General features: G+C 37.7%; 3 protein-coding genes across 7 annotated transcripts in view; 2 read left to right on the top strand and 1 right to left on the bottom strand.

The window, feature by feature from the left end:
- Positions 1 to 10,572, top strand: part of REV3 (recovery protein 3) — a 29,226-nt gene extending 18,654 nt beyond the window's left edge. For all 3 annotated transcript variants that reach the window (XM_077361572.1, XM_077361571.1, XM_077361573.1), the window contains 7 exons: positions 1,494 to 1,640; positions 4,895 to 5,170; positions 6,617 to 6,724; positions 8,463 to 8,668; positions 8,761 to 9,064; positions 9,198 to 9,863; positions 10,232 to 10,572. In XM_077361572.1, the coding sequence (XP_077217687.1) occupies positions 1,494 to 1,640; positions 4,895 to 5,170; positions 6,617 to 6,724; positions 8,463 to 8,668; positions 8,761 to 9,064; positions 9,198 to 9,863; positions 10,232 to 10,405 (1,881 nt within the window). In that variant the 3' untranslated portion in view covers positions 10,406 to 10,572. The remainder of the gene's footprint in view (positions 1 to 1,493; positions 1,641 to 4,894; positions 5,171 to 6,616; positions 6,725 to 8,462; positions 8,669 to 8,760; positions 9,065 to 9,197; positions 9,864 to 10,231) is intronic.
- Positions 10,573 to 12,314: 1,742 nt separating this feature from the next.
- LOC143853109 (zinc metalloproteinase aureolysin) lies at positions 12,315 to 13,433 on the top strand. Its single transcript, XM_077362834.1, has 2 exons — positions 12,315 to 12,470; positions 13,054 to 13,433. The coding sequence occupies exons 1-2, from the start codon at positions 12,412 to 12,414 to the stop codon at positions 13,241 to 13,243; spliced, it is 249 nt and encodes an 82-aa protein (XP_077218949.1). The 5' UTR covers positions 12,315 to 12,411; the 3' UTR covers positions 13,244 to 13,433.
- Positions 13,434 to 13,855: 422 nt separating this feature from the next.
- Positions 13,856 to 19,984, bottom strand: LOC143853071 (putative serine/threonine-protein kinase At1g01540). Of its 3 annotated transcripts, none has more exons than XM_077362792.1 (8): positions 19,202 to 19,980; positions 18,810 to 18,999; positions 18,474 to 18,676; positions 15,817 to 15,943; positions 15,574 to 15,645; positions 15,260 to 15,446; positions 14,981 to 15,113; positions 13,856 to 14,442 (listed from the first exon to the last, which is right to left on the bottom strand). In XM_077362792.1, the coding sequence occupies exons 1-8, from the start codon at positions 19,262 to 19,264 to the stop codon at positions 14,191 to 14,193; spliced, it is 1,227 nt and encodes a 408-aa protein (XP_077218907.1). In that variant the 5' UTR covers positions 19,265 to 19,980; the 3' UTR covers positions 13,856 to 14,190. The 3 variants fall into 3 exon arrangements, with proteins under 3 accessions (XP_077218907.1, XP_077218908.1, XP_077218909.1); XM_077362793.1 differs by having other exon boundaries at positions 18,810 to 18,935; positions 19,202 to 19,979; XM_077362794.1 differs by having other exon boundaries at positions 14,234 to 14,442; positions 14,985 to 15,113; positions 19,202 to 19,984.
- Positions 19,985 to 20,748: the final 764 nt, after the last annotated feature.

The following is a 20,748-nucleotide window of genomic DNA, read 5'->3' as shown; positions in this document are numbered from 1 at the left end:
ACAATGAAAAACAGGAAGCATGTTCACTAGTGATTTTACTGTTGCCAGAGTTGTGAAATATTTGGTTTCAGAGTTTTTCTCAACTATATATATATATATATATATATATATATATATATATATATATATATATATATATATGCTTTTAGTCAAGTATGCCCTAAGCATGACAACCACCACCATTTGAGAATTCTCGTGAAGAATTTTGCCCATACTTTCACCATGAAAATTGACAGTATCATCCGTGTATTTCAATTGAGAGGTTGGATGGATAGTTGGATAGATTTATGCACTAGGAACCCTTGGATGGAAACCCTTTCTTTTGGTTTCTCTCTTCTTTCTTTCCTTTGTTTCTTCTTCCTCCTCTCTTTCCCTCCCTCACCTAGCTTTCTCTTACCCCATTGTCATCTCTGTCCTCTCAAAGCCCTGATAGAATTCCTCTGGATTCTGACCTCTATCGGTCTCCGATGCTTCTCAATGTGGCCCAGAACTTCGTCTATGAATGATCCATCACTGAGCTGGAACGCTTTCTTTTGGTTTCTCTCTTCTTTCTTTCCTTTGTTTCTTCTTCCTCCTCTCTTTCCCTCTCTCACCTTTCTCTTACCCCATTCGTCATCTCAGTCCTCTCATAGCTCTGATAGAATTCCGCTGGATTCTGACCTCTGTCGGTCTCCGATGCTTCTCAATGCGGCCCAGGACTTCGTCTTTGAATGATCCATCACCGAACTGGAACAACCGTTCGTCGAAGGAGACGATTCTGCTGGCAGACGTGATTTCGAACACCGACTAGCCACCATGGAGCCGCCGCCTGAAGGAAATCCTACTAGAGATGAAATCATCATGGAGCCGCCTGAAGGGAACCCTTCTCGGCTACTAGAGACTTGGGTGTGTATGTGTGCACAAAAATACATTGTCAACACTCCTCCCTTTCAGTTATGGAAAATGGTGATAGTATATAGAAGAACATATGAGAGGAATAGGATCAATCAGAATACTTTTCACCCCTTCTGAAATTGTAGTTACTGATAACCTCATGAAATTACATGCATTCATTTAAATAGACCAGAATAATACATACTAAAATGATTAATATTCCCCTTAAGAATGAGTACTAGCAAAAAAAGTATTATTTTTTAAAGATACTAAAATGATTAATGTTCCCCTTAAGAATGAGTACTAGCAAAAAAGAGTATTATCTTTAAATGCATGCTCGTATGCCCCTATTAGCCATACATACATATCTAGAGACATATAGATGTGGTTATGTAGATGTATGGATATGTTTGTATTGTTGGAAGCTATAATGGATTGTACCCTGTGTTTTAACATTCAAAAGTGTTCTTGGCGGACTACTTCATTATTAATTCTGTCTAAAATTTGGTTACCGCCTTTGCATAAGCATGATAAGCCTAGCATATGGTATTAGAAATTCAATAGTTCAACTGTAGAAGTTTGTGCCTTTATTTCATGCCTTACTTATTTTAATTTTGCAGGTCAATCGAACATCTGAACTTGCTCGTGTGTTTGGCATTGACTTCTTTTCGGTTCTCTCTCGCGGTTCGCAATATCGTGTTGAATCTATGTTTTTGAGATTGGCTCACACACAAAATTATATCGCCATTTCTCCAGGGAACCAGCAGGTTTCCTGCTTATCTCATTTTTCTGTTTATTTCTCTTATGCCCATATGTATGTTTTCTATTGTTGGGTCATAGACTCATGTTTATGTTTAATGCTTTATACTTTGGCTAATCAATTTTTGACATGTTATTTCCAATTGTTTTTCTTTTTTTTTGAAAGGTTACTTTTATTGATAACGAAAAACGCCGTACAATGGGGACAAGATGTTCCCAAAAATACAAAACACCCAGAGAATTGACCCTAACAGCCAGATTCAGGCGTAAAGATTAATCTCAAGTCTGATAAATAGACGCCCTCTTTTACCAACTCGTCCGCAACGGAGTTGGCCGTCCTCCTATGATGCCGAAGGGAGGGGTTGATGATTCTGATAAGATCCCGAATTTCATCAAGAATTGTACGTATTCGTCAAGGACCACCCCCTACACCTCTCGCCCAGCCAACGACATTAGATGAGTCCCCTTCGATTATCAACGGTCCGAGTCTATTTTTCGAGTACCATTGTAGGCCCGCCAATAGAGATTTTGCCTCGGCCTCATTCGCGTCATAATGGTTTGCCCCTCACAATTGCTAAGAATCCCACCAATACCCGCCCTACCCGGGTTTCCAAGGGAGCTGCCATCGAAATTCAGCTTCAACCATCCCTCAGACGGTGGCTCCCATCGCGGAGTGATCTGAGTTATCCTCTTCTTCTCACGCGATACCGTTCCGTACTGTCTCAGGATAGTTCCGGCAGAGTAAGGAATCACTCCCTTTCTACGAGCCCATACAATGATTGAAAGTTTTACATCTAAAAGGATGTAGTGCCAGGATTTTTCCAGTCCACGGAAAATTCTCGAATTGCGTTTGGCCCAAATGTGCAACAAAATCGCAAAAGGTACCGCCGACCACAAGAATTTACCGAGGCAACCGTTGAAGATGCCACTAATGAACGATAACCGGAAATATTCGATTTTCCATCACCCATTTAACGCCAAAGATCCTGAATATACCGCACCATATTCTGTGGGCGAAAGGACAATGCAGAAATAAATGGTCAATATTCTCTTCATGAAGGTAGCACAAGACACATCTGTTGGCAAGGTGAAAGCCACGTCGCTTGGGCGAAAGGACATTGTTATTTCCAATTGTTATTGATGTGTTTATTGTGAGCTCCATGTATCACTTAATAGAACATAATCGCTGTTGAAGTGAAGGAAGAAAAGTAATAGATTTTTGGAGTGGAATGAGTCACACTCGCAATCATGGAGTTTTACTATATTATTAACTTTATCTATGTTTAAATTAATGCCATTAAGAAATTGAGTATGGTACGATTTAATACCTAATTACTACTATAGCCACTTATACATGGTACATGTAACCACTAACACTCTCGTCAAGATGGGGAATATATATCAATCATTCCCAACTTGCACGTTATGAATAGATGATGATTTCTTGGTAAGGCTTAGGTGGACATATTTGCTAGCTGATCTCTATCATACTTGAATACTTGTGCCAATCAAAAAAAAAAAAAAAACTTGAATACTTGTGTAAGCCCAACATATCATGTTCAAGATGATTATCAATACTCGTACTCAAATACTTGGATACTTCATGGTTTTTACTTATTAGTGTCACATATTTGTAGTTATAATTTTGAACATAGTCTTATGCATGCTATTTTAAATTTACTGTTACTTCCATGTTCTAAGTTGAATCTAGCTTGGTTTTATGATATTTTATCCTCTGTCTTGTATCATGTATGATACATCCGTATCCGTATTTGTGTCCTAGAATTTGTGAATGTCGATTTGTATGCCCGTTCTTTCTCAATATGGTCCTCAAAACTGGAATCTGATTGCTGAGGAGCTTGAAGGAAATTCAAGTAATCGGATTACCCAAAAAAATCTAAAAGATCAGGCATTTAGAAAAACAATGCCCTGAATAAAAGTGTACTATTTAATATGTCATTGCAGGACAGCTTGAAGCATGACGAAAGATGTTCAAATAAGAGAATCCTCATTTGAAAAGTTCTCGTGAGAGTTTTAATCCTGTTGCTGATGTTCTCCAAATCCCGCTGGGAGAAAATGACTTAGATTTTCCTTTCTTATTTAGGTGGCACTGTTTGCTACTAAATCTCTCATAGGCCATAGCAAACCAAGCCTGACAATTATCAGAGGTTTTAAGATTTTGAGCCCTTCAATGGAGCAGCTGAAGTGAATGGTGTTTTCAATGGTGCCTCCCTAGCAGAACTCTTATGAAAATGGTGTTTTCAATGACATATAAAATTGTGGTCAAATCCTTCTAAGCAAATGTGGTCAAATGACCAAAATACCCTACATTGGCAATTAGGCTATTTTCAACACCAGCTGTTCTGAGTAAAAGACATGGTGAAAAGGACGATCTGCTGGTTGAAGACCCTTTAATATATTGGAACATGGTGGAAGTCTGTGAGTGGTTGATATTCAGGCTAGTTTTTAAAAACTTGAAATTGGACAAGAATTTGAGGGGTTTTTAAACAGTGATTCACAACACCTTCTGGCCAACAAATTTTCAGGATCAGATAATAATCCCCACCTTCATAATATTGGAGGATGTATTTTTGTTTCCCTAGTGAAGTTTAGCCACTTTCACATCCATTCCATACGTTCTTTACATGCTTCTTCTCACTTCTTCATTTCCTATACAGCACTTTCTTAGTAGAACTATTTGCTTACACCATAACTTCTAGTTATTTTAGTTTGAAGCTTAGCTCTCCCTATGAGCTAGTAGGATATTCACTAGCACGAAGGGCTCTATTTGTCTTGATACACATGATAGAAAACGTTGATTTACCCTAATTTCTGCAAAATTTTCAGGTTGGCTCACATTTGATGAAAATCTTGGATATTGTTTCTAACATTTTCTTTCTTTTACTGATTGAGATGGACGGATGGTCATTTTGTCTTTTTCCTTTTGACAAAGAATACATATTTATGAACCATGAACTACTGATTTAGTAAAGCAGGTAATAGTTTCAAAATACTAGCTGCTTGTGCTTCTATTTCACTATTTCTCTGCTTTACTGAGTTGCAAGTTGTCCGTTGTATGTTTAAGTCTCAAAAGTATCCACTCCTTTATATTGTGAATAGATTCTGTCACACACACACACACACACACACACACACACACAGATATATTTCATCTTGACAGTCTGCATTACTTCTATTGTAAATTTGATTCAGTAATTGATGTTTGGAAGTACTAAGTTTTGAGTCAACATTTCCTCACCAGGTATTTGCACAACCAGCAATGGAGTGTCTACCCCTTGTGATGGAGCCAGAATCTGGATTTTTTGCTGATCCAGTTGTTGTTTTAGATTTTCAGTCCCTTTATCCATCAATGATAATTGCATACAACCTCTGCTTTTGTACATGCCTCGGGAAAGTCCTGCCATCAAAAGAAAATACGCTTGGTGTCTCTCAATTTTCACTCGATCCACAGCTTTTGATTGATATAAAAGATCAAATACTGCTTACACCTAATGGTGTTATGTATGTGCCTTCCAAGGTATTCCTTTCTGTCGGGTTTTTCTTTTTTTGTTTTGTCATTTCCACTTTCAGTTGGTTATTATCTTCACATGATTAGATCAGCTGAAGGTTGGGAAGTACTGAATACTGTCGTCAGTGTTGATGATTAAGTAATCATAGCCAATTTACTATCTCTTCCTTTGTGTTTTGTTTATAGTACATGTTAATAGTCTTGATAAAGAATAAATTGTTATAAAAATAATAATGGGAGGAAATCAAATCTGCCGAGCCCAACTAGTTTGGGACAAAGGCTTAGTTGAGTTGAGTTGAGGAAGTCAAATCTATTGTGGATGCTTTCTGTACACCTTATAATAGCTTTTCAAGGATGATCATAGAAAACCCCTATCTTGTATGTTGGTGGCTAACTTGTTCTTTATTATGGAAGCCTTTTGGAGAGATTATGGTGTGGTTTTAAAATGCTGCATGTTGCTGTAAGGAATTACTTTTCCTCCATTATTTTTGGAAATGTATATTTTTCCATATGCCAAGGTGAGGTTAAAAGCTGGATAATGGGAAGGGGCTCACACATTTTCTATATATTCATTTATATTAGTTAACTAATACTGCTCATTGATTTATGCGACCGAGTCTATCATCAAATAGTCTTAATTGACTTGGATTTCCTCCAGGCAAATTTTTTGTGAGCCAAGATTTTAATCAGTGATAATCGAGGACACTATATTGCATATAATGATATCTTGGCCATTGTTGGACCTTGTAGTGACAGGACTTTTTATGAGACAAGTTAACTAATACTGCTCTTTGACTCATGTGTCTCAATTCTCATTGACTCAACTGAGTCTGTCATTGAATAGTCTTAATTGACTTGGATTTCCTCTAGGCGAAATTTTTTCTGAGCCAAGATTTCAAACATTGATAGTCGAGGAGACTATATTGCATATAGTGGCATCTTGGCTATTGTTGGACCTTGTAGTGGCAGAACTTTTTATGACACAAGAGAACATTGTTTTTCAGGTCAGTAAACTGGTTTTGGGATTGCATACTTATTCTAGGTTGGCTATTTAGGTTCGTGTTCTTTTTCTTTGAGCTTAGTTTTTTTGTACCACATGTCAATTGTACGGATTTTTCTTGAACAGAGCCGAAGGCACATAAATTGGTTTTATTCTTTCAATTTCATGGAACATATTGTTAGCTTATAGTAGTTAAATTTGCATCTTAGGACAAAAAATTGTTGCATTAGTGCTACCTTGATTACAAAATTTTAGAACTCGTAGTTTTTTTTTTAATTATTATACGCTAAGTAGTGTACTTTTGGAAGTGTTGTCTTGATCTGTTTCTCTTTTGGGTGTATTCAATGTTTCAAATCTTTGTATTTTTGTGTTCATAGTATTGATAATTGATGTGTCACATCCCATCTTACATTTTATTTCATATTGATTGATTTTGGTTCCTTCGTATAATGTAGGTACGTAAAGGTGTGCTACCCCGTTTGTTGGAGGAAATACTTTCGACTAGAATCATGGTGAAGCAAGCAATGAAGAAGCTAATGCCTTCACAACGAGTTTTGCATAGGGTGAATTTTACACGCTCATTTAACTGAAATTAGTTTCACAAGATATTTGTAGAAGCCTGCCACACACACACACACATCTATGGAATGATATTTCCACCCTTTTCATCATTTCCGTTGAGTGGTTGCATTATAACCGGGTTGAGCAAGTCATATTTGACGTAGGTATTTTATCTCAACTTAACTCAACTAAGCCTTTGTCCCAAACTAGTTGGGGTCAGCAAATGAATCCTTTAGAAAATTTTCATGACTGACGTAGGTATTTTATAAATTCTTAAAATCGAAAGGTTTTGCATAAAAAAGTTGCTCCATCACGAACCGTTCTTCTACCACCAGCACTCATAATTCCACTTCCCAGTGCGCCAACTGCTTCCACTTCACCTTTGCTACCACCGCTGTTGCTGTTGCCCCTGGTTCCTTCATCTCCTCCACGTCTGCTCCTATCGCCACCTCCGCTCCCGATTCTATCTCCTCACCTTTGCCAACTCCTACTCTTCCACTGATATTCTCACCACCACTGCCACCACCCATCATGCCTTCACCCCAACCACTGCCTCTACCCGTTGTTCCTACTCCACAACCATTGCCGTCGATACATCTGTCAATCTGCCTGCTTCACCACCTCTACAACCGCTACAAAAATTCTGAATCACAAACTTACCATCAATCCAACACTGATGAACTGCTTGTCTTTGAAATTCTTGCTAAAACCAAATATACCTTCATAGTACAAATAGCATAAACTTGATTAATTAGTTTAAATAAGAATGGAGTTCTTGATTGTATCTGATGTCAGATTCTAACATGTGAAACTTATATTTTTTTCATGTTTACTTTCATATCGCTACTATTTTGGTTTCTTCACATTTAGTATTTTATTAAGAAATTAAACTTATATTCCTTCATGTAAGTACTAAGGTGTTCTAGGAGTATGTAATAAGAAACTTACATTTTTTTTTTCATGTTCGCATTTGGTATTTTATTAAGAAATGAGCATTTTTAGGAATAATGCAAACCTTTCTTTCTTGAATTGTATGGATCGTGGACACTTGAATGTGTGTATGATGTCTATATCACTGCATGTGCATATTATATAATTTATGGAAGGTAGGTTTGAGAAGGATCTTTGGACCATACAACAATAGAACTCGAAGTGGGTTATGGATAGCATTCTTCTTACTGGACAAACAACATTTGTGAGTTCTGTATGGCATAGGAAGCTCAGATTTACATACTTGACCTTCAAGAGTTGTAGAGCCATTTTATTTTATTAGAAATTGTTCGTTCCTGTGGCAATATCTCATCTAAAGCCTTTGTTTTCTTTGTTCCATCTAAATTCGGTGAAGCGATGGTTAAAGACCAAGGATAAATTCTTATTTTCCATTGTTTCACTTTAATTGCTGCATACTCCAACTTTTCATTGATTTATGATTTATCTATAGAATTTGGCATCCTGACTCACATAAAAGGCCTAGAGAACTACATATTCTCTATTATTTAAGACCATCTAATGTTTCAATGTACCATTCAAAAAAAATAAAATCTATTGTTTCAATGTATTGGGGATGCCATTGACATACTACAATGTATTTGATGGATTTTCAACCTTTTTTTAATACTTTCCTATTTTTATTTATTAAGGCATCTAAAAGAATTTGTATTTGTCCCATTTTAGTTCTTTCTTCCTTGATATACAGCATTAATCGTATATATTTGACTGATGCATATTTTCTTTTTTCAGATATTTAATGCAAGACAGCTTGCTCTGAAGCTGATAGCGAATGTTACTTATGGCTATACAGCTGCCGGCTTTAGTGGTCGCATGCCTTGTGCAGAACTTGCAGACAGCATTGTCCAATGTGGCCGCAGAACGCTCGAAAAGGCAATTTCTGTTGTAAACACTCACGATAAATGGAATGCTAGAGTTATTTATGGGGATACAGATAGGTATTTATTCACTCGCATGTTTTATTCATTTTTTTCCTGGTAGTCCCTGGAGGAACCCCAAAGTTCAAACTTTTTTTAAATGACTTGTGCAGCATGTTCGTCCTCCTTAAAGGACGCACAGTGGAAGAGTCATTCAGAATTGGACAGGAGATTGTATCTGCCGTAACTGCAATGAATCCAAATCCAGTGACGTTGAAAATGGAGAAAGTGTATCACCCATGTTTTCTCCTTACAAAGAAACGTTATGTTGGTTATAGCTATGAGAATCCTAACCAAGACAAACCTACGTTTGATGCCAAAGGTATTGAGACAGTACGCAGAGATACTTGTGAGGCCGTTGCAAAGACATTAGAGCAGTCAATAAGACTATTTTTTGAACGACAGGACATTTCTAAGGCAAGAATAATAGTATTTTTTTAGTACCATAATATTTTTGAATTGATCTTCTCCATGTGGTGATGGATCACATCCTTTCTCATTTAGTTCACATTCAGTACTAATGTGTGGAGTTGGCATTGTTTATATGCAGGTGAAAGAGTATTTGCAGCGTCAGTGGACACGGATTTTGTGTGGCAGGGTATCTCTTCAGGATTTTGTGTTCTCAAAGGAGGTACGCTTGGGTACATACAGGGCTTCTTCACTTCCACCGGCAGCACTTGTTGCCACTAAAGCAATGAGAGCTGATCCTAGGGCAGAACCACGCTATGGAGACCGGATACCTTATGTCGTAGTACATGGGGAACCTGGGGCACGCCTTGTTGATATGGTTGTAGATCCATTGGACCTTTTAGAGATCAATTCTCCTTACAGATTAAATGATTTATATTACATCAACAAGCAGATAATACCTGCTCTGCAACGTTTGTTTGGACTTCTTGGTGCTGATTTGAATCAATGGTTTTCCGAAATGCCTCGTCCGGTTAGACCAACTTTAGCCAAACGCCATTTTCAAGCATCAAATCCAGGGTCTGCATTTCAGATTGATGATTATAAGCACGGGATCTCTAGGAGAGCACAGGCCAACAGAACTAGAATAGATTACTATTATCTCTCAAAGCACTGTACCCTTTGCGGCGAGTTGGTCCAAGCATCAACCTATTTATGTGACAAGTGCTCCAAGAATGGACCCGCTGTCGCAGCTGCTGTGGTCGGCAAAACATCAAAGTTGGAGAGAGACATCGAAGACCTAACTGCTGTATGTTATTTTATTTCCTCTATCCTTAATTTTAGATTCTATGGCTTAATGTTCTTTTTGAATGAGTGATATTTCCTCTAGGAGTCTACTATTTGTAGTTCTATGTAGAGGTTGCTCTATGTTATGTTCACTTTGTTAGTTTGATCGACTCACACCTGATCATTCCTTATAACATATTATCTAAACCTATGTACCATACAGCTGCTTTTAAAGTGCAACTGTTTTACTTGTCTAAAGTTCAACAAGTCAGACGATTAAATTTGTCTAATGATTTTCTATGAAAAATACTCTTTTTGGCTTCATAGGCTTAAACTGTTGATAGATAAGTTGATCTTATAGCACTGATTGCTTGGAGTTTTACTTGTCAGATATGCAGGCACTGTGGGGGTGGCGATTGGATTTTAGAAAGTGGTGTGAAATGTACATCACTAGCATGCTCAGTATTTTATCAGAGGAGAAAAGTCCAGAAAGAGTTTCAAGCCCTCTCCTCTGTTGCCACAGAGTTAGGATTTTACCCTCGGTGTATGCCTGAGTGGTTCTAAATGTGGTATAATTCTAACTTGGTATTTCTTTCTTCTCAATGTTAGAATGTACTATTATCTCATTCTTTCAAAAAAAATAAAAAAATGTACCATTATCTCATGTATATAATTCTGTACACTATAATGTATATACATTTATAATTACTTAATGCTGATTTGTTCAAGCAGTGCTTTGTTAAATCAGGCATGTTGGCAGGGCCGATGTAATTTCGGATGTGATCACGACCGTCCAGAAATCCCATCTGGGCTTCACATGGATTATATTTTGTGATTATCATTGATGTTAGATTCACTTGCCCATGTTTCATGATGGATTATGTTGAACGATTTGGCCCACTGTCTGGGATTCAACTTGGTCCTCCCACTGTTTTAGACACATTAACATCTGGACCGAGGACGGATTTGAGCCATCCTAGTTGCCAAATCAAAACTTTTTTTTGCCATTGAATTGTGGATCATTATCTACCTTTTTCATCGCTGGTCAGTGATTGAGATTAAAGCTCCAATGTGGGGCCTATTATTTGACTGGTCTGGATCAATTTTAAAGAAAAAGTATTATATATGATAGAAGGCATCTCATTGTACTGTAATGAGGTCTTATGAGGAAGTACTACGTTGTGGTACATTCATTTTTATAATAAATATTTCTTGCCTCCTAATTTAGTGGAAATCTCCATTGGAAGACTAGAACTTTGGGAAGGAAAGAAATTGAGGGCATGGATCATCAGAAGGATTCACAGATGAATGGTTTGGATCATTGAAACATCATTGAAGGGAGAAGTTTCTTCATAACCTGCAGCATTTGAATTTGATGAAGAATCTAATATTATACTTTACCCTATCAACCACCTCTCTCACTTTGATGTTGGATCTAATGTTCTACGATCTTTGACTTGCATGCAGTCTCAGATGCTTCATTACAGAAACTTGTCGTGGACATTCCTTGCTTAAAAGTTTTTGCATCAAGAATTCTGTAAGTAGAAAGAGCAAAAGAATGGAGGCCATTGTTAAAAACTACAACACCACCACCAACAAATCAGACCCACTTTGTAAAGGCTTTTTGTAGCACCAAATCAATTAAATTAGATTTTCGCATTGACGTATAAGAAAGGAAGAAAAATAATTTTGGAAGAAAAATCCACTCTTTCTAATCTCTCACCTCTTTGAGACTTCAATTATAGAGTTGGGTAGAGTAGAAACTCAGAGGGCAGTGATAAATCGACCCCCATATCTCTCTCTAAGCATTCCCCTATATGAGGGTCGATTTAAGATATAATGGGGTTGATTTATCACTGTGACACTGCCCAAAGATAAAACCTAATTAGAAATAGTTTTACAAAAAAAATAAAAATTGGACTTATTTCACCATTAGAATAGTGGAAATTTTATAATTTATGTGAGGTTCTTTAGGTATATAAAGACAATATCATTAGGGAAATGTTATCAGCGCTACTGTATTTTGATGAGGGCACTCCTCACTTTATCAAAAGTACGGTATGGCCCGCACCATAAATTGATCCAAACCGTCCATTAGATGGGCCACAACCTAAATAGGTTGTGCCCCAAAAGTTATTTTCGTAGGTTGATCCAAACCCTCTGATCTATAGAGGGTTAGGATCAACCCTCTAACATTCAGATCGGAGGGTTAAGATCAACGTATGGAAATGATTTTTGGGGCACAACCTATTTAGGCTGTGGCCCATCTAATGGACGGTTTGGATCATTTTATGGTGCAGGCCATTCCGTACTTCTAATAAAGTGAGGAGTGCCCTCATCAAAATACAGTAGTGCTGATAACATTTCCCTATCATTGGTGCAAGCGACTGGGACCACGTTGCTTTTGTCTCACAAGGATCTAAAGATCAACGGCTTTGGTCTCGATTATACATCCTAAGTCCCCCCGTGTGGGACCAAAATTTGTCATTAGGGTCTCTCTGTCTCTCTCTCCCTCCTTTTTCAGGCCAAAACGCTTCTCATCTGAGAGAAGCAAGAAGATTTTAGTGGAGATGGTTATTCCTTTTGCCCGGTTTGGCAGTAGCCCTTTCCATCTGTCCAAGCTGTTCAGGTGCCCTCACCATCACCCATCTCTTTCTCAATTTCATACTTTTTTCTTTTTTTGTCTGGTTAACTTCTTGGATGAAGGTGAAATAAGTTTTAAGCTATTCTCAATTCATTCGACCTTGTCTTTCAACCTCGGTTCAAAACTCATTGACGTCATTGTGGACTCCTCCAAATCAACTGCCTTTTACCTTGGCCGCATTCTTGTTTTGCCCAACAAAATCAATGGACACTTCCGAGTTATGACTGCATCAGCCGAGTACTCAACCGTGTTTGGCCGAGTCCACTAGGATTTGCTTTGGCCGCTTTTTGACCCCCATCCCCGTTTTGAAACAGTGTTTCAACTCAATCAGTTGTATTTATAATTTTTATTTCTTCGCAATCGTTTCCTTTGTTTCATTTACTCTTCTAAGGGCTAGTTTGGGTGTGCAATCTATTTGGATTGTGTTTGCGATTTGCAGTGTAATTATATTGTTGGAGATCTGCACCATGAATTGCACCCATAATAAAATTGAATAGATTGCACACCCAAACTAGCCTCAATTGCATTTCATCTTTTATCTGATAGCATCGGTTTTACTGCTTTACAGGCAGCTGGAGCAAGATATGGAGACTGTAATAAAGGTACTTCAACCAGGACCTTTAGGCATCATAGAGCACAAGTTCTCTGCTGCAGAGGTACGTGAAGCAAAGGCTACAGTTGTTAGAGCAGTTGAGAATTGGAAAAGGAATGTAGCATTGGAAAACGCTGGCCATTTTATGATTAAAGCAGGAAAATGAAAGATCATATTGATGTATTAGGATTACTTGTTACTTCCTTTCTGGATTATGGGATTCCAATAGTTTATGAGAGGCTTTTCTTCTATCTGTTAAATTATACATGCATCTTCTCCTATCAAATTCTGTTTTTATATGTATCTTGTGGACTTGTCTTATAAAGTTTGATTGAGAAAGGAAAATGGTTAGTGCACTCCATTGTCAAAAGGTGTTATGATTCTGAAACAGCGATCAAGAGCCAGTCAAAAAGGTTTTGAATAAAGTGAGGAGCACCGCTATCAAAGACAAGGAATGTGGTTATCATTTCCTTTGATTTATTGACCATCAATGATTGAATTCTTTATGCAAGTATGTACGCAGGTTGTTTTCCATAATTTTGACATTGGTTCCATCCCATTCATTTTTACAGAATAATGATTCATGAAGCATCTAGTTTCTCAATTTGTCGGTTTGACCTTTGACGTTCCATGTGTGCTGTTCACTTTTCAAAAATGACATTGACAAATTATACAACTTTTTAAAGTTAATAATGATTAAAAGGTCAAACAACTAGGAAGAAACAAATGCCTGTTTGGAGGACCAGTGGATTAGAGTCCATAGAACAACTTGCTCAACTATGAAAAACATACTTTTAATTGAACTTAATCCTATTACAAAATCCAAATGTCAAAAGCATGTGCAGAATGTCCATGATTCAAGCAGGATCCCCCTATTTCAGGGCTAAATATTCTTATTTTCAATCTAAGATTTCTCGACAACAACATTGCTATTATGTGTCGTTGAAAAAATCACCCTAATGTACATTTGGAATCACTAATAAAAAATAATGAGATCTTTTCTGTGCCCAATTGCAAGAAAAATGCTTGTGTTGATCAGCCGGATTGTATCGACGGAAATTTTATCATCGTCCAACAAGACGCAAACCAACACTAACAAAGATTGGTTTTTTGTCACCCTGTAGTAAATAGCTGGCTGCCGAGTTTAAATGTAGAAGTACCCTCCCCCATGACTGTTGTTAGTGTCCTCTCTTTGTCGATTATTCGATCAAGCTCTGACACAACGACATCCATCTTTGGTCGTCTTTTGCCAGTTAAGTTCAAGCACCGTATAGTCAGCCCAATCAAGTCTTTCATTCCCTCAGAAGTGTAACTGCCTCCAAGTCGTCGATCAACAAGATCATTTGAGCGCCCATGGGATTCCACCTTCACAAACATTAAAATTTAAGGTGGCAGTGAAAGGAGAATAGATATAAAAATTATTGCTGTATATAAATTTCTGAAGCAAATAAATGTAAAGCTAGAGGTTGCTTGTAGTGAAGCTAACCTAAATGAAGACAGCCAACTTGATAATCGGACAGCTTCTGTTATTTATTTTTGAGTATTATTATCTGTTTACCTATAACATGAGACTCATTCATCTGCGTTATTTTCAACTCAATATATGCGTGGAAAAATATTCTACTCCTTGAATGCCTTGTTCCTTTGGAATCTTTAGCAGTAAACAGTGTGGATCGAAACCTCTCAAATCCCATATTCAAGCTTGGGAAAGAGCATTGAAAGGATGAGGGACATGAAAATTAGATCAAGAACTGGCCCCATGTTGGTTTTCACTTAATTTCTCTTCTATAAGGTTTATGTGCGTGCCTCCACATTGCTTACAGGAGATGAATCTACTTTTTTGTTAGAAACTATATGATGTGAAACATTCAATGCAATTAAATAAAAAAGATTGTTGAATTACCCACTGTGTCAAGCTTTCACCAGATCCTGAGAAGCTAAAACGCGAAGCCTCCTGACCAGTTACAAGCTCTAGAAGAAACACCCCAAAGCTGTACACGTCGCTCACTTCAGATAGTATTTCTGAGTCTTCAATCCTGAACAAAAAGAACATATGGTCATACAAACTTCCAGGGAAGACATAATATAATTGTTTAATGATGCTATGAGCAATTAATCATTCCTTTAAATAATATAATGAGAGAGTAAATTTCTGGGGCACTAGAGGGGAGAGAAAGGATACTCGGGGTCCTGGAAAACATTGCTGCCAGCCATTCGAATGGAAGGACCTGCATCTTCGATTCTTTCTAGCAGTTTAAATATCCCTCCATCTGCAACTTTAGCAATGAAGTTTTCATCGACAAGGACATTATTAGTTTTGAAGTCTTTATGTACCAAGGTAGGTGTCAGACCATGCAAATGGCATAAACCTGCACATTTAGTGAGAAAATAAGTTTTATGCTTCCTCAACGACTTTATTTGAGGACCATTCTCTCATAACTCTTCTTCTCTCATTATAAGAATTAGGGAGGCCCGATCAGCTTTAGTTGGCATTACCTTTTGCTGCTCCGATGGCAATGGAAAGTCTTTGCTTGAATTCTAGATTTGTTTCTATGTCTTGCCCAGTATCTATTAAGCAAAAAATAAATAAAATGTTTTAGATGCATATCCATTCTCCACATGGGAATATTCGTTTAGAGTGTTTTTGGATGTCACCATTAAAAAAAAAATTGTTTTTGGATGTACACCCAAATGGCTATTTGGGTGTACATGCAAACAAGAACTTAGACTGAAACTTACCATACAAATGACTGCATATGCTGCCGTTTGGCAAATATTCAAAAACTAGCATTTGCAAACCATCTTCCTGGCAATACCCAAGAAGTGTAACCAGATGTCGATGCTGAATCTCTGATAGGTAATGCACCTGTTTGGCCACAGCAAAGTCTCATTTTGTGTACAAACAAATATGCATCTATCTGTATCTCACTTCTGATATTTTATGATTCAGAGCATGCCCATCAAATTAGATTTGACCAAGATCAGTTAGAACGTTTGTAGTTAGAATTGAAAGGAAGAAATTCTAAGCTATAAGCACACGATCGAGATATTCTACAAAGGGATCAAATCCCAAGTAAATTCGTGGTTTGGAAGTGCCACATCCTGACTAGCCATACCACTGACAAGTTGGCAAGTTGGCTCCCTAAAAGTATTGCATTAACTTGGCATCGCCCGTCACATCAGAATACCCAAAATCTTGTAAAAAATCTGATTAAGCGTCAAATTCTAGAGGGCTTTATGATAACACCAAGGGAGTTCCCTCAATCATCAGTCCAGCAACTCCTTAAGCCACGAGATGTAAAATAAGAAGGACGACATGCCAGACTGCCTCTGGTACGGTACAGTCAAACCAATGCCCCCCTCTCCTGGACTTTTAAAGCATTACAGACAATGACACCAAATCCACCCTGCCTAGAGCCACAAACCTCTAGTTTCCAAGAAGTGGAAATCCCTATAGATACAGAACTGGAACAATGATAAACCATTGAGAGTTCTATTGATATGTTCAATAAGCAGCAGGATTCCAAACCAGGGAAATTCTAAGTAGAAGATTCATCAAACTATACTCTTACAGCATGCAAAAGTGGTCACCCTTTCGCCACAGTACAAAGAACCAGATCTCTTGAAGATCTCTTGTCGAGATTACGACAGTTCCTTCCGCAAGAGAGGATCCACACAGTAGCCAACAAGGTTTAGGATCCATTGAGACTTGGATCTGTTATTGCACCCAGTGGGTTGCTAAATAGCCATTGATTGATAACAGAAATAGGAAGATCCTACACTTGTTGAATAACGCAAGTACTGTCATATTTTGTAATCTGTACCATAAAGAAAACATTTTCAGCAAATGATGCACCATTTCCCCTTGATCACACAACAAAAGTTAGGAGAAGGGACACAAGAGGCCATAAGCTGCTGACTTGTTGCAAGATCCGGCCATGAGATGGAAAAACATCGAAGCGCCCGGAACCATGGTGTCGCAACAGCAAAGCTCACAAAGAAAATTCGAAAATGCTCTAGAACTCTGTTGCGACTTCCTCTACAACCACACCTCTCACCACTTTCCAAATTCCAACTTATCATATCTACCTGCTACTCTCCACCCCAACAATAACTGGACTCCACCCTCATCCACTGACCAGTCTAAAAAGCTGTCCTTGCTTCCAATGTGATATTCTTAGTTTCTTCGAAAAGCTATACAAAGCACATCATAAATATGAGATAATTTTGTTAGCTGCTAACTGGTTTCTTGCCTGGGGAATATCCCGCGATTGTATCACATATGAGAATGTCTTGTCCCTTGATGAGTTCAATTGCATTTTACATTTTAAATTTGTGGAACTAAAACACTAATTATGCTGCTTCTATTGGATCAATCATCAATGTCAGCATTTTATCATACATGACATTATTAATAAAATATTATGTCAAAGTCATAATTTATTTGTAGTGGACCGTCTGTACTCTGTTTAGATGATTTGAGACCCTTGTATCAATTCTAGTGGTACAGCTAAGAGATCTGTTTCCAAAACAGACTTTCTGATCTGGTTTGCTAAGTTTATAGTCTTCGTTACCGAAAGTTTAGCGATGGAGGTCAAATGTATTATTATTATTTTTTCTTTTGGAATTATCCTGATGAACAGAAAAGTGACAATTCAGAACACTGGTAGGTAAGAAAGGCCATCGCCAAAACAATCTAAGCAAGAAGGGGAAAGAGAGACATAAGGTCAATCAAGACAAGATACTGGATTAAAATCCACGGGCAGAGATTGTACTCAGAATCCCATTTAAATTTTATTAAGTCCAACACCCCATTACATAAATATTATTGTTGATTGAGAATAGATAATGATAGTGCAATGAAAACATAGGATTAGAAGAAGGGAAATGATAAATGCGCCCCTTTTCATCGCTTGGGACACCCAAGTGCAGTGTACATGGCAATCAAATCTGTTGAAACCTTCTGACGTGAAGTACATCAGCCCCTGTGCAGTCATTGATACACTGCTGCTGGGTGTCCCTACTGATGAAAAGGGGCGCATTTATCATTTCCCTTAGAAGAAATGGCAGAGATCATTCTTAGCATCCCATTGCATTGATGGTTTAAAACTGTAAATTGTATATTAACATTCAAAAGTACTTGCTTTAGTGATTTCCTCTGGAGTAAAGATAAAATAAAACGTGAAATGTGAATTTGTCTTATTAGGAATTACTGTAGATACATTTCAGTGTTGTAATTGTTTCTTGACCAATTTTCAGCATTTACAAGTTCTGGAATTATACACGAAATGGAATTAGCACATCTGTAACTTCCACCTCAAAACTCCATAGCACTAAATGATGATATAGCCAGTTATTGATGATTGAAAGATGAACTAATGTGTTCTGCATATTACCTCTTCGACAAATTCCTGCCTAGGAGGACCTCTGCGTCTTTTGATTGCCACGACAGTCCCATCACGAAGCAAGCCCTTGTACACCAAACCAAAAGTGCCACCTCCAATACGATTGCTCTCACTGAAATTCTTGGTTGCTTGCTCCAACTCTTCTAGTGTATATTGCCTTACTCCTTGTGATTCAGATTGAGAGGGACCTGCCACTGAAAAGTATCCATGTCCGTTATTCCATTCAACTGTAATTTTCAAAAAAAAAAAATTGTGACAGAAATTATAGCATTACATCTACATATGTAGACCTGCAAAAATTCTACATGACATCTCCTAGTTCCCTACCTAATGCAGACGGATCCGAAGAACCCGTCTCAGAGTTTTTGTGCAATAACCTTTTCCGTTGCAACATGCAAAGCCATACAAACCCTATCACCATCACCAACAATCCAAGACCTCCTCCAATTATTGCTGCAAATGGTGTCGACATCAGGTAAGGACTCTGCTTCTGGTTCAACAAACCTAAACATTGAATCTGAAATGCAAACAAGTTGCTCATACCAACACAGCCACTAATTAGAGAATCACCCATATGACATAAGTAAAATAAATATAAGGAAATATATCCACTAGAGTAAAGCAAAAATAATCTGTAAAGCAACAATGTGTACAGACTGTACAGTTTCAAAATCAATCTGAAAGCAAATAGAGAAAGAGACTAATGAGAGTTTTCTCACATGGAACAGTGGGGCTGGATTGACTGTCAATCTCCAAGGAATACCACAGGTATAAATTGGCATAAGCAACCCACTTTACGATCCAAGTCGCTCTGGAACTGCTTTACATGGACAATGTTCAGAAATCCCTACTGGCAGAATCTAAAAAATCTAGTAAAAAGACCAGATCCAGTGTGGCTGAAAAATTAAAGGAAAAGGCCGAAAGCCAACATGATTCTCAGTTTCAGTTACTCCACTCTTCTGTTCACTCTTCAGAACCTCATTGATTGATAACAGAGACACTCATCAGTTAAAAACAAAGACACCCTCCTCATTCAACAAACAGGCAGTGACATCTCAATTTATACACAAAAGGAATCTCAAATCTTGGAAATGATAGATATAGTTCACTTCTGATTCTGAATTTCTTGTGTGATAGATCAAATCCTTGTCCATAATGGTACTACTGAATTCTCCAGTCAAAGAATAATCAATCAACTTCTTTGGGCTGGTGTTAGATGCCCCAACAGGACTAGCATTTCTAAAATCTTCTATCAGATGTAACTCAGAGAGAAATGACTATATATACACAGAGTTTTTATACAGTTTCCACGGTACATACTACATACAAGTATTTTAAAAAAAATACACTGGCTGTGCCCATAAAATCATCTCCATTGGATGATCGTAACCCTCCAATCTGTAGCTCTGATCTATGATTTTCTTTTAATATATATAGAAATGGACATCTAATTTACATAGCTATAGCTTGCTACAACCACTCCCGGAAATCTGTTTATTCAAAGTCCAAGCCAAAAGGTCACAACCCATGTGTGTTGTTTGCTGTTACCAACTGTAAATTATGAGGATTTTACTATCTGGATGTGGACAGGCAAGAAAGTGGCTTTAATTTTATTCGTACAGGAACATCATTATTGAAGGTATTAAAAAAAGAAGGTTTTTAATCTTTCAATTCCAATCTCTCTTCCCACAGCCACGTGATTTTGCTGTTAACTTTCCTCAGACTTGATATGGAAAGGAGTGTTTTTTTCCCATTTTTGTGAAAGAGATGAGGTTCTGCTCACCTGGGCCATGTTAGGCAGCAAAAAGCCAGATTTTCTGCATGTTCATCAGGAACCCAACTTGCATGCTTTCCATACATTGATGTAAATAGTTGACATGGTTTTCTTGCATAAGAAAATTTTGTTTTGTGTTTCTGCAAAATGGGTATGTGAGAATTACTCACTCATTAGTTCCGACCCCTCTTAAATGATCATGTCTGCTAGTTATATGAGTAGGAAGGTGGTGAGAAGTTTCTTCTTCATCTGGGTTTTTTGTTGCCTTCTCTATAGTCACATGTAGGTGTAGATTATATCTGCTCGGGAAATAATATTCCCACCCTCTTTTCCAGCATTTCCAACTGTTTTAACAAAATCAGGTGGAAATGCAATTCTTTCTACCTCCATTGGAAATGCTGAAAAGGGGGTGGAAATATCATTTCTCCCATTTATTTCTATCATTTAGATGAGTTTTTGGTTGGGCTGGAAAGGCAAACAAAAGGATTGGTG

Source organism: Tasmannia lanceolata, unplaced genomic scaffold (genome assembly GCF_043159265.1).
Source record: "Tasmannia lanceolata isolate RefF3 unplaced genomic scaffold, GAP_Taslan_0.1 ptg000019l, whole genome shotgun sequence".
Lineage (NCBI taxonomy): Eukaryota > Viridiplantae > Streptophyta > Magnoliopsida > Canellales > Winteraceae > Tasmannia > Tasmannia lanceolata.
The sequence above is the reverse complement of the archived record's forward strand: the minus strand, read 5'-3'. Positions and strand labels throughout refer to the sequence as shown.